The sequence below is a fragment of the Rhyacophila brunnea genome, unplaced genomic scaffold (genome assembly GCF_057557595.1).
Source record: "Rhyacophila brunnea isolate RB1 unplaced genomic scaffold, BYU_Rbru_1.0 scaffold_6, whole genome shotgun sequence".
In the NCBI taxonomy this organism is placed as follows: domain Eukaryota; kingdom Metazoa; phylum Arthropoda; class Insecta; order Trichoptera; family Rhyacophilidae; genus Rhyacophila; species Rhyacophila brunnea.
The window spans coordinates 27,211,909-27,230,205 of record NW_028233276.1 but is presented as its reverse complement, the minus strand read 5'-3'; the positions used below and the strand labels follow the sequence as shown (position 1 = coordinate 27,230,205).

Sequence of the window (18,297 nt, the reverse complement as noted above, 5' to 3'; positions counted from 1 at the left end):
AAGGTATCAATAAAGTTCCCTAATTACGAACCGACGTTCTGTATGGTTATAACTTAAAGCATGGATCATAAAATGTAATGGAAAGAAGCCCACGACAATTTAAATAAAATAACCAACATAATGTATAGTGGCTACCTGCTTAATTCAGATAATGGTTTCTCACCAAGAATTTTACAATTTAGATGGTTAGTGTGATTACAAAAATGACAAAACTCATTTTAATAAATCACTTACGGAATTCCTCCGACAATTTTTTTTCTGTTATGTTTTAAATTGTATTTATGTTCCATTGGTGAATTTGTTTTTTTAAAACATTCTGTAAGTGTGAAATTAGAGCGGTGGAGAGATTGACCAATGGATTGGTTCGCGTTCTGCAGGTTGGCAACCTCTCCCTTAATCTGACACGCCGCACACTTAGACCGCCTAATTGGCACATTTCCAAACTTAATGCAGTTCTTAGGTCAGTGTTCTGATCCATTCATAAAAAAATACTACAAATACTCGATTGGGCTCGTCACACATAAATGTGCCAGGGCCAAGGACGTCTTTTTAAATGACGGAAGTGTGGGACAAAAATAGTATATGTATGTGTGTGTGTGTGTAGGTATGTTTACAATAATTTACGATGTGATGTAATAAGCCGTATGATATTATTAGTATTGATCAGTGTTCAGGTCAATGATTCTAATAATGATCATTGACAATGGTCATTAGATTCATTACGCATTTCATTGGTTCGAAATAGCTTGAATAATAAATTTATTTTCTGAATTGAAATAGACTCATCTACTCAGTACGAAATCTAGCGAATACTATTCAATAGTAAACTATGTATTTTTTAATTTTTCATATCAGTAATCAAGTATTCAATGCCTCGATTCTCTATTAGAAGTCTAATTAATTAATCTAAAATTAGTTAAATCTAAAATAAACTAGTGTCAGATTTTGTCTGTTGATTCTACTTCCTGGATCCAACGTAGAAATGCAAATAAATTTTCATACAAAGCTGTTATTATTATGTTTGAATCCCTTTTCACGCACAAATAGGTGCATGGTGATGTGAAAACTGCTCTTAACTACTTTTTAAATTAAATATCACTTGAATAGATTGGTAGAAGTTCTATAATTTCAATGCAGTGTGTATTTTTACCTATAATTATTATTTTATTTGATGGACAATAACGATACGTAGTCGGGCACATTGGGCGAGACAACTTTACCATATTTTCGATTTTTTGAACCTCTTTTACTCTACAAAATATTATATTTTTCATAAATTTATTACATAGTTGAAAATACTTCATCCATTATCCAACATTGTCAAGAGTGTTTAGTCGATATGAATTTGCATACAAATTTTATCCATCTCCATCACTGATCCGTGTGCTATATTCAACGATGGAGTCACAACTAGACATTGGGAAGGAAGGAGCATTCTTTCCAGTATTCAAATTTTAATACTTATTGAAATCCTAAAACAATATGGAGTCACGTAATAAAAAGGTTAATTACGAAGATTAGATTAAAACTAATGTAGTCTTTTGACCTTTTTGTGTTACAACACTTGCTTCCACAACATTTAGTGTGCTCGAATCAGCAGTCATAGAAAAATATAATATTCTGTCAACATTTCATTATCAGTATGATTGTTCATCTTAGTCTAAATATTCTAAATAATTATTATTCGTCATCCATCAGTGGCGAAGAGTGGAGGTAGGCTGTAGAGATCCGACAAAAATAGTGCACACTAAAGTTTGTCATTCATACCTATTCGTTTTCATTGAACTAAGAGCACTTTCTTCAATGTCAAACATTCTTATCTCTGAAATTTACGAATGTGAAATAGATCAGTTCACGACCAGTCACACGCAGCCATATCACATGTTCTATCTCAGGGATCGGCAGTTTGTCAAGTGAGAAGAGCCAAATTGTCAAGGAAATAGGATAACAAAGGTACCAGAGAGCCGCATATATATAATATACATATTATGACGTATAGATTTTCAGGGGGGGAGTTCAAGATTTTTTATTAAAAAAATTAATTAAACCGGTGTCCATACATCGCTTTTGATAGCTTTACTATATTTGGCAAATAGCTACTTATTTTGAATTGAATACATGATTCTAAATTTTCATCCGTTATTCTGCTTCTAAGCTTATTTTTTATTTGGTTCATAGACTAGAATGTTTGTTCGTATATATTATAATATGTAGAGGCAAAGATTGTGAGAATACCAAAAGCCCAGTTTTTTTAATGCGTGATATGTTTCAAGCAAACTATTCCATGTATCAAGTATTATTGTTTCTATTTTAGGCAGTTGTTTTATAGCTGTCTATTTGTGCTAATAAATTAAATTGGATTTCTCTCTTTCGAGTTCTTTCAAGCGGCTGGTTAGATCTGTCAATTTCTTGCCCCACAGTTCCTTGGTATTTTAATCTATTAACTGCATCTGGAGTGGATCAGCATTTGTGTCGAACGGTGTCAAGTTGAGTTCACTGACATTTATTTTGAGAGCACGTACGATAAAAGCTAGTGTAGTCTTATTTGCTCTGAACTGGTGAAAACGTTCACCAAAACTGTTCTTCATTTTTATTAATACGTTATAAGGCTGCTTGAGATGAGGTGAAATTGCAATTTATATGTGAAGAGCCGCAAACGTCTATGCAAAGAGCCGTATGCGGCTCACGGGCCGCTTCTTCCGACCCCTATTCTACCTGGATCGCGGATGCCAAAAATCAAAGTGATTTAATTCATCAATCCACTAATTTGCTCATGTTCAATCTGGATAGCAGTCATGGATTAGACTCAATTGTGATCCAGATGGAACATCTAATGCCATTTTTATTACTAAAATGGTAAATAAATCAACACTCAAATAGTGACCTTTTCACCTTTCAATATACATATTTATGTAACTAATATTTCAGTAGGTACCTAATAAATTTTGAATACAAATGTCAGTAATTCCATATTTTGTAAATCTGTCGTCTAGTTTTACTATAGATAATGTGTTTCACATTTGGAAATTCTTTGGTTCACCGCATTAATGTGCAATGATATACCTAGTGTTAATTATGAAATTTTTATTTTCAGGGCAACCGAACATTCCGATGCCACCCAGACCGAGCAGTAGCCAATCGGAGAGTGGGGGTCCGGCGGGAGGCGGGGCGTCTCGCCCTCCGCATCAGGCGCAGCCGCAGTCTCCGCAGCAGCCTTCTGCTGCAGCGCCTGCACCTGCCCAGCCCAATTACCAGCACCCCCCGCAGCCTGCCCACCCCTACAAGATGCCCCCGCATCACCAGAACTATCCTCCCCCGCAGCATCAATACCCTCAAGGTACCTTTGTCGTTTCATTTAGAACTGCATTTTATTATTATTAATGGCGCCACAGCCCGGTGTGGACACGGCCTTCTTTCTGTTACCTTAGTAGGCCAGTTAGGCACACCGAGAGTCTGGATGTCTTTCTACTTAGTCCAGCCACTATAGTTTTCTGACGCATCATCGTCCCTCTGTCTTTGCTAATATTAAATGCTTTGAAATCGATGTATTATTCATCTTGTTTGTTCATCGAGTCAATAGATGCATATAAATTTCACAATATCACAGACACTATACAGTTTGTGATTAAACCAGTACAGTACATAATTTTACAAATGATTACTATGCCTTTGATTTCTTAACTAACTTTATTATTGATATTAGATACACACTTCCATCTTTTCATGACAGTGATTGTAAAATCAACAAAGGAGAAGAATCCATTTATGTTGATGTCTCAGCATCGTTGTATTTTACTAAAGTTCTTAAACATGTAGTCTAAAAGGAGCTTCTCAGGTCCCTAGGCCATTACCAAAGACAATTTGTTTTGTGCTTATGTCTACATCCTCTGGGAACAGTCTTACTAGTTTCATAATGTGGATATATTGTCATTATGATATGAATCTGAAAGAGAAGTAAAATCTTTCCAATCTAAAAATTTCAAAAACAGGTATCAATCAGATTATCAATAACTTCTTTAAGATAGTCCAAGAAAGTGTTAATAACAAAATTTATATTTCAGGTAACTATTCGCCTCGACCGCCATACCCAAACCAAGGGTATGGAGGCGGAGGCGGAGGCCCCGGACCGGCAGCGGGCGGTCAGTATGGCGGCCCTGGCCGGCCGCAGCCTCAGGCGTATCCCCCCTATGGGGGGGCGGGGGCCGGAACGGGTCCCCCGGCGTGGGGAGGCGGTGCGGCGCGGGCGCCCCCACCTCCCCCGCCGCCCCACTCCCCGCACTACCTCAAGCAGCACCTTCAGCATAAAGCGGGCCCCCACCAGCAACAGCAGCACATGGGCCCGCCGCCCCCGCACCATGTGATGGGGCCACCGGGCGACCCCCAGGACAACGGCATTCCCGGCAACCCTCCTCCCCCCGCTACCGCTCTCGTCACCACCGGGCCTGACGGTGCCCCTCTTGACGATGGCTCGCAGCAAAGTACCCTATCCAATGCATCCGCAGGTTAGCTCGCATTATGTTTATGTTATGTCACACAAATTATAAAGTTATCTTGACATCACTAGTTTGCTGTAGTTATTTAGCTGAAGGCTATCTTACATAATGTACAATAATTTTCTATCTATCACACATTTTTCAATTCTGTCAGTTGAACAAAATACATTTTTTAATTCAACACTAACAGAATGAAATATTTGGCGGAAAGTACAAGCGTGTAATAAGGTAACACATAAAAAGTATATTAAATATATTTAAAAGTTTGTGTCCGCTTGCAAATCATAGACCGATTTCAGTTTGAATAAAAATAGTTGTTCATAGTTTGAAAATACTAGTTGGTTCATGTAATTTATTGATGACTAGTGTTTGATCCAAAAAATATTAATTTGACGCTTCACCATTAAAATCATTTCACTAAAAGTGAACAGGTTCACTTTTATGTATAATATAATACTACAATGAATGTGTTGTGAATTTGCAGCTTCAGGTGAAGAAAGCGGTTGCGGCAGTGTTCGAGTGTCTCGAGGAGGCGGAGCGCCATCTCCTGGGGCGGCGTCGCACGCCAGCGCGCATGACGACTACGACGCCACCTCCTCCAGTTGGCCTAGAACGCCTTCTAGCCCTGTTAGTAAACCATTTCTACACACAAGTCGCAGTCATAATAAATATCACTATTTCAATTCATTTCCTTTCTCGTAACTCTATTTAGGATTATCTTCATTCTTCAGGATACATCTAGAATCCTCACTGGATTGTGGGTATATTACCATTTTCACTCTTAAGCGGAGTATATTGGCCCTCGCAGAGTAAGGATTATTACAGGCTTGTTTTATGGACATTAGATTCTAGCTTCACTCATTCACTCAGCCTCAAGTACATAATATAATAATGCAACCGACGACAACGGGGTTCCATTATTAAGATGTTTTTTTTTTAATTTCAGGTATTTAATAGTCACGTCCCCCAAGAAACGTACAGAACAAAGGTTTGCATTAAAGTAATTCAAATTTTTATTACTTATTAGCGTTAGGTTGTAGTTAGTTGAATAAAATATTGAAAATTATATTTAATGTAATATTATATAGTCATCAAAACTAATTGAAATTTTTTAAAGCTTAAATCGTCTCATGAATAATGCAAGATATAAATAAAGCAGATTTCAGATAATTTTGAATTCAAGACCAATTTAACCGTCGACTGAAATTAATTAATTTAATAACATTCAAAAATACTGCATGAATTTAACATGTTATTAGCTAAATTAGTCATGTAAGCTTCTATACAGAAGTATTAATGAATGAATGAATTCAATCTGTAGTTTCTGTAAGATGTCTGGCCATCTCGATGGATAACGAGACCTGTGTATATGTGTATGTGCAGAAGTCAGACTCGCTGGGCAAGCTGTACGATATGGACGAGGCCCCAGAGCGTCGTGGGTGGGTGGAACGGCTGCTGTCGTTTATGGAAGAGCGGCGGACGCCCATCGCCGCCTGCCCCACCATCAGCAAGCAGCCGCTCGACCTGTACCGTCTCTACTTGCTGGTCCGAGAAAGGGGAGGCTTCGTCGAGGTATGCAAGGTCCGCACGACACCCCGCCAAAGGCCCCAGGCTAACCGACTCCCTCTGCTATTATTAATCGCTCTCACGCTGCATTCTCAAGTCTTCCGTCTTCTATCTCTCGCTTCTTCTGACCGCGCTCTCTCAGTTATAAGCAACCGTGTTCTTAGGGCCAAATGCTTAGTCATACTTATGTGAATAAGTGGCATTACGTGTCAGGTTTGTTGAGCTCCCCATTATAATGGCAGAATTAAGAAATGCAAGTGATAGAAATAAAGATCAAAAGAAAGTCAAAATAAATACATAGGGTTGAATGTTGTGTACGTATTTTTGACATAGCAAAATTGTATTGAGCACCGATTATCTATGCGAACCTGAAAGATTATCAATATTAAAAATGTAACTTAGTATATCATTCAAACTTTTGAAACCGGTTTGATATTTTTTTGTCCATGCGTCAACTGACATATGTAATACATACTTGCAATTAAATTAATATACAATAATATGTTAAAATAAATACATTCTTTTTAAGATTACGGACAATGATGGTAGTGTAGTAGTAGACGTGAAACAATTTGATAAAATCACAACCTCACTGGGAATGGGAATACCCTGATGAGAAGACAGTACCTTATGCACTGGACTACGTAATAAATACAGAGTCTGATCTGAATCAAGGCTCTCTATAGTCAGGTCACGGCACTAAATTGTGAATGTCAATCGTAGTGCTAGTTATTGCTTACAGTTATGTTGCAATTCAGTTAACTGTTTGTTGGAAATGATTATTGTTTCATATTTAATAAAAAGGTTATAAGTTGATGAGTATGAACGGAATATGCAATCTACAATCTTCATTTATTGCGAACAGGTTACTGCATTGCATTTATTGTATTAACAATAACTAGCACTGTGATTGGAACTCGCAAATTTGTGCTGCAGCCTGACTAAATAGCCTTGGATTCGAATGCAAAAGACACTGTATCCGCGGTTGTGCATTTATTCGATTAAACCACTGATATAGCAACTGTTAGTATTTATTCGATTATCTAAAGTTTATATTAACTGTTTTACAATTATTGATAATATGTAAGTTATAAAATATTTTTTTCAATTTTATTGGAGATTCTGAATTTAAAAAATGGCGGCACTTTCGATCACAAAAAGCAACATTGTCTTTATAATATGTATCGTTCCAACATAACTGTCAACTATGCAATGAGTTCATAACTAGTTAGTTTAACATAACATTGACATCTTTGCATTTGGCCCCTAATACGTGGTAATTATTTCCCCAGAAGAAGTGTATAAGTACGAGTAAATATAATATTGGCATTTTGCTTTATGCCCTTTTCATGGGAATAAATGAAATCATACCAGAATTCAGAAATAATTATAGAGCTGAAATGTCATTATTGAATGCCTGTGATAACGTTATTTACGACATTTCAATTGAATATTCATCCTCCGTTTGCATGTTTTCTTAAAAGAAATATTTCAAATTACTGTGGGGACATAATACATAATATGTATGCAGAAGACTTCAGAATGCATCATTGAATACAGATTGTAAAATAGAACCTAATTACACTTATATAGAGAAATAACAGAATTATATTATAAACAGAATATGCATGCATGTTTGGACTAAACAAACAAATTATGTTATCGCTCGGAGTCAGTATAACTTTTAATCTTTCATTATGTACTAGGATACTTACCGGTGTCCTTACCGATAGTTGTCGGTTGATTCTGGTTATTTTAAAATATTGAGAATCGGTTCTATCGTGTAACTTTGAATGTATTTACAATGTATAAACGATGCTCCCATAATTGGTGCTCTGTTCTCACTTCGATGTAAAAGCTATTTTTCAAAATTTTACAAAAATCAAGGCTTAGATTAATTGGAAATAATACTGAATTGCACCATCGATATTTCTGACTGAACCGAATCTTGATCTTGGCTTGCAGTGCAAAAATAGTTCACTCTCTCATCTCGCTTCCTTCAATTCTATCCCCGAAACGGTGTCGTCTTTTAATGCCTACCTTTCTCGATATGATTTGCTCGCTGGTGGAGTGGAATTAGATACAAAGAGTGTCAGTAAAACGTAGAAACTAGTTCAATAGAATCACTTAGACACATTTTTGTATGTAGTTACATAATGTTTCTCGTCATCGTTGTTTGAAGACGGACAGAAACTTTTTGCACATTAAATTGCACTTGTATTTTATTGGAATGAAAGTTCCCAGTTTGGAAACGTTCACTTTGCATCTGATGATATCCATAGTAATTCAGTGCTGACACCTGTACTAATATATTATAATATATCCTTGATTTTTATTTAATTTTGCAATTTAGCAGTGAGTAGGTATATATTTTATGTATATAATTTTTTTCTACTTGAACAATATTGCTTGCATACTTACTATGTATTTCTAAATTAGACTATGAAAATGTACTTTCCTGCCTTTTTCCTATGATACCCGATTATATCTTAAAAATATGGTGATTGTACTAATATACTAACTTAATGAATTAATCGATTAACTCAACAATTATTAGAGAATTAACAAATCACAAGTATAATATTGTAACTTTAAATGTAAATTATTTTTATTTAGATGTAATACTAGGTATTACTTCATAACTTCATATTTTATTGTATCATTGAGTCATTGCTTCATATCATATAATTTCTACTTCAAACTGATTTTAAAAAAAATGTAATCTTTATTTAAAAGTTATTGAAAACGAATACATTGGCATTAATAATTCTATTATTACATAAAGTTTTTTTTTATAAACTTAGCTTCAGCCACTGAGCTTGACTTGACGGAATACGTCAGATTTTAAACTGTACGCAAAGTTTTGTTACTTTTATTCCAATCCGGCCAATGTTCTGTGAATCCTATATACAGTCAATTGGTACTGACCGATATCAATATGCACAGCTTGCGTAGATCATCCTGCCTCAAAACCAGGTTGAAAAGGCCTTTTGTTCGGTTGCTACCTAAATATATCGAAGCGCGGTTATGCTCGGTGGCTTCTATCTATTTTGATTTTCATTATAGTTGGATGAAATTTGTGTTTGAAGTAAAGCAAACAATTATTATATTTTAATCTTCAATGGGCTGTGTCAATAAAACTATGAAAACATAGTCTTCGGCCTATTGAATGTGTGAAATAATAATATTATTGTTCTTTTGCTGGATATCAAATTGGTTTTCTCAAATAATTATCAGATCTAAGAAGTGTCCTATGATGTTGGCCAAGTACTACCTCATATTCCTGCTTTTAAATAAAGAAATAAACTTTACAATCTTAATACTTATAATGTATGTAAAGTCAATAGCTGATATTATAATATACTTATATGCTTTGAAATGTAAACGCTAACAATAAAATGCCATATAATCAATTGCATCAGCATGAATGAGCTTAGAGTACCATTGCAATAGAAAAGCATTCTGTCCAGAAGTCAGAGATGGGATACAAAAGTATTCACATATAATATACATTCGCCACCTCTGATTTCTTTCAATGTTAGCTTTCGTAGAACTAATCGGTCGGCACATTTCGAATACAACTTTTTTGCACCGTCGAGTACTATTAGAGATCTGAATTGAGAAGTTGTATTCGGTATGAGTTGATTTTGCAGCCGCACAGGTACTGTATGCTAGATGATAATTATTATTCTAAGGTGGTTATGGCTGCCTCTCTAACTTTAAACCGACATTACTGCTCTAAATTTAAATTACACTTGAAATCCTACATGTAAATAAATATATTATTATTATTTAATGAAATATCACATTTTATAAACATATAAAAATTTTATTATTATTGAATTGACTCTTTTCCTCATTTCATTCTTTTAAGGAATTTACAGAAATAATTGAATATAAATTAATTTCATTTTTGCTTCCGTAATTAGGATTAAATAAAGTGTCTACAATGACATATGTATAATAGTGATCATTTATAGTAATCATTCACAAGAAAATGACAAGGGACTGATGAAAATAAACATCCTAATTTTATATTATCATTATCTAATATGTAGTGTATTGCCGAGTCAAACTGGCAAATCACAAGTGTAACGCATTAATTAAAATGCATGTGTAATGAAAAATGTCATATATATGACTTGAAAATACATTAGTAGTAGATTTATAAAATGTGAATCCTTTGACTTTGAAATTTGTAAAGTGCAGTAATGTTATGAAGGTATTGCTTTGACATTTTGAGTATAACTATGGCTGGGAAAAGAGTTTAATGATTTATTCAAGGTCTGAGCTAGTCACATTCTCAATAATGTTTTGTCATGTTTTATAATGTAGAAAATTTCAAGTTTACAGTATAAAATTTATAGACGTTGATACTTGTCGATGTGAGCTGTTTGTTTATCTTCACATTTGAATATTCCCGATATGTGTTTGAAGAAAAAAATATACTCAAAATACGTAGGCAAGATCTCCCCGAGGATCCCTCACGAACGTCCTTACTACAATGGCTGCGTTAAATATTACAGGTGACAAAAAACAAAACGTGGAAAGACATCGCGGGAATGTTGGGCATTGGCGCCTCTTCCAGCGCCGCCTACACCCTGCGGAAACACTACACTAAGAATCTGCTGGCGTATGAATGTCACTTTGACAGAGGCGGAATAGATCCTCAGCCCATCATTAATCAAGTGGAAGCCACCACCAAGAAGAAGTCTAACAAAAATAACAGTGTGCCCAGTCCAGGTAACGGAAATTCCTTTGTAAGATATCCATATGTCCTGTAATTGAGACAATATAGATAGATATTTAATGATTATTTATAACCAATTTCCCCAGAGATTGTGCAAAAAAAAAATATAATAGAATTGTATCAATGCATTAAATGATTACAAATAGTTTTACTATCCTTAACATTTATTTAGTTTTACGATATGCATACATTGAATTTAGATTTTGTCTGAAAATTTTTAATTGTTTATAATTTTATGAAATCTTTGATATTGACATTGAACAAACCAACGCTGATTTCAGCTGTGCTTGCAGGCTCATCCAACTCGCAAGACTCCTTCCAGGGAGTCGGCGGGGGAGGCGGGGGCAACGCAGGCCCTCCCAACATGGACGGCTACCCGCCTTATCCCGCTTATCCACCTCCCGGACAGCCGCCTCAAGGTTAGTCAGAATTCAAATCAGCCCTCATTCCCCTTAAACTCAAAAACAAACTATCTTAGCATATTATATCCATCTGATTTGACACAATTTATTTGCTGAAGGAATTTTTTTACCATCTAAACAAGTATTACCTCTACTCTTGTATTCATGATAATAATTGGTTATATATGTCTACAAATCATAACATAACAGTTTGTCAATTGTACAGTTATGTTTTTTAAACCATAAATTGATGGGTGAGTGCACTGTTGTTATATGTCCAGTTGAGAAAATCTAATTTTAAAGACTCAAATTAATAGAAAATCGAAATATAGTAATGAGGCTATATTTATTATAAAATACCCCACTTGCATATTTTTATAAGTTATGCAAATTGGTGTTTTGTATTATATTAACTCAATTATTGTAAAAACTGGACGTACAATTTTAAATTGAGATTTGTCTTTTTAGTATTTTTATTAACAATTCATCAAATCAATTGTGTCACAAATGGAGGGGAATACTTAGAGATGTTAGTAGAAATGAATGTTAATTATATAATAATAAGGGGTAATTTAAAAATTGAAACATTGAGAATGATTGCGGCGCGGCTTTAAAAGCTTCATCTTTTTTATGATGTTTTATAAATTTCATGTCTATTTGAAATTGTGCTGACAAAATTAAAATGCAATATCTCACATGATTGCAAACATTGTCAATGTTTCGAATTGACCTCCCCGAGAAACATAAAGCAAATGCCAATCTCTTACTATTTATAGTAAAGTTACGAGTCGATTTTTGACAAAACTAATATGTGATTATAACATTTTCACGTAAATCATCTCTCTGCACCACCTCATACAAGAATATTATTTTTAAAATAGTCAATATTATATTCAATCATGCAGAAATCTCATCAAAATCTACTTTAATAAACTCAAGAGTGTTTCACTATAAGGAGTAAACTTTGGACCAATGGTAGTATTGCCTGTTTCAGTTGTCCTCACTGGAAGCAGCCATTATATCTGAAACTGTTGAATCAATTTGTCTGTATTTTTCATTTATAGATCATGAAACATCTTTTTATTGTCATGACTTATGATAATAAAATGTGTTACTCCCATACGTAGTTGGTATTGACCGTTTGTGAAGCCATGGTTTTGGTAACTCAATTTATAGTTTTTGACTCAGTGCAAGTAACGAATGGGTCAGGCGAATGGCTAGTATGTAACTATTTGTCATTAAATAAGCTTAGTATGTATAACCTCCACACGGCAATGTACATACATATTATGCTTTGCTTTTGAGAGAACATGGTAATTTACTTTTTATTAGTAAATTCTATGAACAATGGTAATTTAAATAAGCGTACAATATAAATCTGTGTTCTTTAGAGAGAGTTTCATTGCACTGATTGCATTGATACGTAATATTATGTAAGTAAATTCAAAATATTGAAGCTAATTATCTTAGTTTTGAGAATATGAAACCCAATAGGGAGCGAATGCAAACAATAGTTCATCAGGCAAGTAAATAAAAAGTAAAACCCGTACTGTAGACTAGGCGGAACCGGGACTAAAGTCTTGCTTCAATATTTATAATACCTGTTATCTCCTTATAGTGAAGCAAAAATTGAAATGTTGTTTCTTTTTTCATTTGTTGTGATGAATGGTTGAAAATAACATTGACTATTTTATAAAGTGCTTTTTAAAATCTAGATTTAAAATTGGAAGGCTTGACTAGTTCTTAGGTTTTGCTAAAATTTTGTAATACTGTGAACATAATTATTGTAATCTAAGTGTGAGCGTGTGCGACCGTGTCGACTTGGCTAACCCTGTTTATAAACAGCAGCATTTGACTAACACGACACGCGTGCCAATATTATTTACCTGTCGTGTAAATACTCTCATGAAGCGAGTCTGTAATATATTATACATACCGGTATTTTACAAATCTCACCTACTCTACCTCCATGCACCCTCATCTTAACAATGCTTGCGTAACGTGACGCTACATGCTCTCTTCACAGAACGTCTTCTACTAATATGCATGATTGGATGATAGATAGACATATAAGTAATTAATGAATGACTTTTTTTAAACATATTTTCCTGTCGGATTTAAAAACCTACAGTCGCCAGGAAAATAAGTTGGGATATGTGTTCAAGTGAAACGATTTATGCAAAGAAAAGATTTACAAAACTATTCCGAGGCCATCATCGCGTTATAATTACACACACATTAAATCAATATAATTGATCACATTTCGATGACTTATTTCTAAATGGTAACAATTCAAAATTTATTGTTTAATGATAATTAGCTTTTTCTAAATATCTAAAAGCACTAAACCAGAAATTTGGAGTTGTTACTCTTTTGTCATCAGACATACACAATATGATACTGTTGCGCCATTTATTAAGAGATCCAGTCATTCATTATAAATCGAATAAATAACAAACATTATAAGAATTCTGTGAACAGTTAAATATTCAAGATTGTATTTTATAAATTGAAATATTTTTGCTGTGAATATTGCAAATTATGCAATATATAGATGGAATATGTATTCTTTCATTCCAAGAGTAACACATTGCTAATGATTTGACTTCCAATAGTTTATTGACTCCTTACATTTACATTGTTATATTTATAGAGAAACAAAAGAATTTATTTTCATGGCATTCAACATTCTGATATATGCAACTGGTTGGAATCATGTTACATGATACCATTCAGGATTGAATAAAGATAAACAATTTTAACTCTGAGAAGAAAGTTTACTTTTCCACATCAGATACTGAAGTTGCAAAGGCAAAGCTGTGCTGATTGAATGTGTGATGATTGGCCACATTTTTAGTTCTATATTTCAGCAAAATTTTTGACATAAAATTTTTCCAAACACCAATTTGATGCCATTTATTCAAGATAGCGGGCGAAAAGAAATCCGTGCCAACGAATACAATTTTTTTTATGTCGGAGCTGCCTAGTTGAAAGTTTTTTTTTTAAAATGAATATTTTTGCTGTAATATGTCAATAAAATTCATAATCGGTGCCGTACAGTAAATTAAGAGTAATGTTGATTGGATGCATAAAACGAGTATCAGTGGGCATTGGCGAATAGCGTTGGAGCAAGAGAGTGAGGGTTGCGGGTGGGGCGTGGGGTAGGGGAGTGTGAGCGTGTTGGTGAGCGTGTGTGCGTGCGTAGGGGCTGCGGCGGGCGACAACATGGCGGCGTCCAACCCCTTCGAGGAGCCGCAGCACGCCGCACGGCCCGCGCACCTGCGCAACCACCACACAGGTAGCCCTCCGTCCCCCTCCCTCCCGCTTCCCACCAGCACTTCCTCATTCGTGGTTTCTTTACTTCTTCGCTTTTAGGATGCACTATGGCATTTTTCATTTTTACCTAATACCCTGTTGGCTCAAATATACAGGTGAATTAAAAATAAGTTCAATTAACTCACTTTAATTTTGACATGAACTGCAATATTCAGAAGCTACCTAAACATGAACATCTTATCAATGACACAAGTTAAATCATTTCATATTTAAAAATAATGTCAACCATTTCTTTCCAATGCGCTAGTAACATAAATACCTAACGGAGGCTATCCAAACAGATTTTTTTAATGAGAAATGGTCTTTTTCTCTTTTTCACTCGATTGAAACACATTGAAAAACAAATGTTTATTCAATCTATCCACGGGTTTCAACCTACGATTCACAGATTTAAAGTCACGTGTAATGTAATGCCCATCGGAAAATATATGAATCATATTTTTATTATATTCAAGTTGAAAAAGTTCTAGTGTTTTGAAATCGATCTATGTCCTAGTATGCAACTCTTCTAATTTTTTCATTGGCAAAATATAAGATCCTCTTATATTCAGGGTCAAAACTGTATTTCTCCGTAACTCGCATAACAATTTACCACCTTCACCTGTATAATACTAATGACCCTCTGATAATACGATGACTCCAATCCTAAATACTTTTATTATTTTAATAATTAATTATTATCTCAGTAAAATCCCAATATCATGTTCTTCCTATTTTCATTTTTCATCATATTTTGTTATAAATAAGTCAAGTTTCATTGTGGTCAGTTATTACATCTTGTAGTTGTATTTTTTTTTATTCCAAGTAAGTAGCCTGTAATATGAATACATACAAATTTATCATCATTGTTTTATGATATCTTTTTACAACTATTCTTTCTTGGCATGAAATATCAATTGTTGAAATATTAATCTCAGATGTATCCTGCACTTGGGTCATTTAATATTTTTATATTATTCAGTAAGTAATGTTGTTTCCTAATAATGTGTGAATAATTCTTGGCATACAAATTGTAAGACGAAACATGACTCACAATGAAACTTAAAGTAGGTAGTTTTTTAACATCTGTAATATTCACTTTAATCTTAGCTGAAAGCCAAATTAAAAAAAGGGTACTATATCCACACAATTTTATTTATATGAATTGGTTTTATCTATACAACAAGCATTCTCAACTGATTTTAATTTATTCACATTTTTTAATTGCATGGTTTGTTCAGATAATTTTGATAAATATATAGGCATGACAATATAATGTAATAATTATTTTGCCGTTTTCTATTTTAGTGGAATATTTATTATTTTTTGTTGTCTTCATAATTCACCATGTCATGTTCTGTTGAATATTATTTATACTTGTTTTTAAATAGTGACTTAATTACTATTAGGCCATTATCTAATTACAATTTGAAGTTAGTATCGCAATCTGAAGACATTTTTATTTTGCTGTGCTCTACCATTGTTGTAATTTTTTTCAATCCTTTTATGTTGTAGGACTTTTTATTAAATGTTAATAGATTTACATATTGTTATTATCGATTTACTCTCCGAATGCAACCATAAATAATTACAAAACAATATACGTAGGCATGTGTAAAGATATTTTCAAAATTTTTGTTGCCGTTATCATTTTGCTAAAATAATATTCTCAGTCCAGAGCGGAAGTCTACAGGTGCATTCTGAATAAATTTTAACAACTTTTATTGTTACGATGGCAGGTTATCCTGGGCAGCAAGGTTACGGCGGATACGATCAATACGGCTCACCGTACCCCGCCAACAGACCTGTCTACCCACCCTATGGCCCCGAACAGGACAATAGGTATGATTTGTACTTAAATTTCTTATTTTCAAACAATATGCAATGTTACATGTTTTTGATCACATCAGTAGAGAATTCCTTTTATATAATATGTTTAGCCTATTATTCATTTTGAAACTGTCGGAAAGATTGAGTAGGTATAGTTTATTCGTTAATATAAAAAGTTTGTTTCATGTAAAGTCAGTTATCTCCAGAAATTGTTCCTCCTACATTTTTACTCCCAAGTTGCTGTCGTACTAAGGACTGCAAATAGAGTATTTGCTTGAACAAGCTTATTGTTATGTAATTATAAATGTGATTGGTGAAACAGGATGGCTTAAAAATATGAAAATAATAAAAAAAAAATGATTCTTGGAAGTATTGTTTAAGTTAATAACTAGACATCTATTGGCTGTTTGAAAAAAAATTATACACCAATTTACGCGTCTTGTCACGTTTAACAAAATGCAGGTAAAACTTTTTTCTTTAAATTAGCTTTTCTGCGGTAATGCACTTATAGCGACGATATCATCTCTATCAGTTAATGGAACTACTTTCGATTGTCAGCCAATTTTACTAGCAAAAATAGCTGGAATTGATATTGCATGAACTAACAAAATCTACTTGAAGAGCAAAATTCTTCACGAGCATAAACGGAGTTTACTGACTGCAATGAATACTCAAAAATGTGAATAAAATGAAATGTAAATTTGTTCCAGCAACACACAATCAGTCGATAGCGTTAATTTAACCGGAGGTTATTTTCATTTCAGGGGCTATCCCGGAGGAGGCGGTGGCCCAGGAGGAGATCCTTACGGGAGATATCCCAGCGGTAGCGGACCGGCCGCAGGCAATTACGGGACTGCTCGAAGTGGTAGCGGAGGGGGAAGCGCAGGCGGCACTTACGCAGGCAGCCCCGCTGGAGGCACAACAGGGGCGGGGGCAACCGCGGGAGTGGCTGGGCCGGCGGGACAACTTCCGCCCGCCCCTCCACACTCGCCCACCCCACCCCCGCAGGGTGACTATTACCGACCGCCTCAACCCGGAGCCCCCCCTCCGCCCCATCTGCAACACCAGCAGCATGAGGTCAGCATCTTATATAATTTTTATTAACCTACATTACGTAGAAATTTGTCATGTTGTTTATTCTTCAGCTGTTATGTAATGTTTTTGTTTACTGAACCATAATAAGAAAATTATTAATTCATATATTTTATTTATTATTGGAGATTTCGCAGAAATGCTTATGACTGACTTCATTTTTGAAGAATGCGTCTACTATCACAATTTAGTTTTTTTTTTTAAAACAATATTGGCTCAGAATATGAACATTCTACAACATTTTTTAGCAAATAACCACTAGAAATTATATCTCTCCGAGTCAAAGATGTTTCTTCACTACAATAGTTGAAAGAATACCGATGCAGAATTTAATGTATAATAATGGTAGACTAATTTAATTTGCATAGTGAGTGATGTTATATATATTCTGTTATAATACGTATAATATTGCATATATTTATGTAACCTGTATCATATTAATCAATTTTGTGTATTGCTATTTTCCGTATCGATGTGCTAAACATGTTACGTTTGTGTATTTCCTGAAGCCGTCGCAACCTTCTCCAAATCTTTTTATCAAAAGAAATCGTATCATTTAAATTGATTTCGAATTCTAAAAGTTTAAATTATCAATAATAAGTAACTATGTCAAAAATTGAATCATTCAAATGAAATGTAAGAGTATTTTTTGAATGATGTATTTATTTTATTTTTGAAATCTACTTTTTTCATTTTAACAATTTTTTTGTCAAATCTCTTGAAGAGTGTAGGTACTGCGATATGTATTTATAGTACATGGTGCAATTTTGTGAAACGGATTATTAACTACTTTCAAAGTATTGTCTTCTCTTAAATATATAATCAATAATAATTGGTGCTATTGTTCAGA

The 18,297-nt window shown here is 34.3% G+C and overlaps 2 protein-coding genes across 21 annotated transcripts in view; one reads left to right on the top strand and one right to left on the bottom strand.

The window, feature by feature from the left end:
* Positions 1-18,297, bottom strand: part of LOC147065468 (uncharacterized) — a 496,544-nt gene that overhangs the window by 66,352 nt on the left and 411,895 nt on the right. The gene's annotated exons all lie outside the window — the stretch shown is intronic.
* Positions 1-18,297, top strand: part of osa (trithorax group protein osa) — a 168,950-nt gene that overhangs the window by 143,515 nt on the left and 7,138 nt on the right. For 4 of the 20 annotated variants that reach the window (XM_085957238.1, XM_085957230.1, XM_085957224.1 and 1 more), the window contains 10 exons: positions 3,095-3,337; positions 4,062-4,502; positions 4,978-5,120; positions 5,440-5,493; positions 5,877-6,074; positions 10,586-10,802; positions 11,091-11,228; positions 14,416-14,508; positions 16,265-16,367; positions 17,120-17,432. In XM_085957238.1, the coding sequence (XP_085813364.1) occupies positions 3,095-3,337; positions 4,062-4,502; positions 4,978-5,120; positions 5,440-5,493; positions 5,877-6,074; positions 10,586-10,802; positions 11,091-11,228; positions 14,416-14,508; positions 16,265-16,367; positions 17,120-17,432 (1,943 nt within the window). The remainder of the gene's footprint in view (positions 1-3,094; positions 3,338-4,061; positions 4,503-4,977; positions 5,121-5,439; positions 5,494-5,876; positions 6,075-10,585; positions 10,803-11,090; positions 11,229-14,415; positions 14,509-16,264; positions 16,368-17,119; positions 17,433-18,297) is intronic. The other 16 variants (XM_085957240.1, XM_085957228.1, XM_085957243.1 and 13 more) reach the window with 11 other exon arrangements.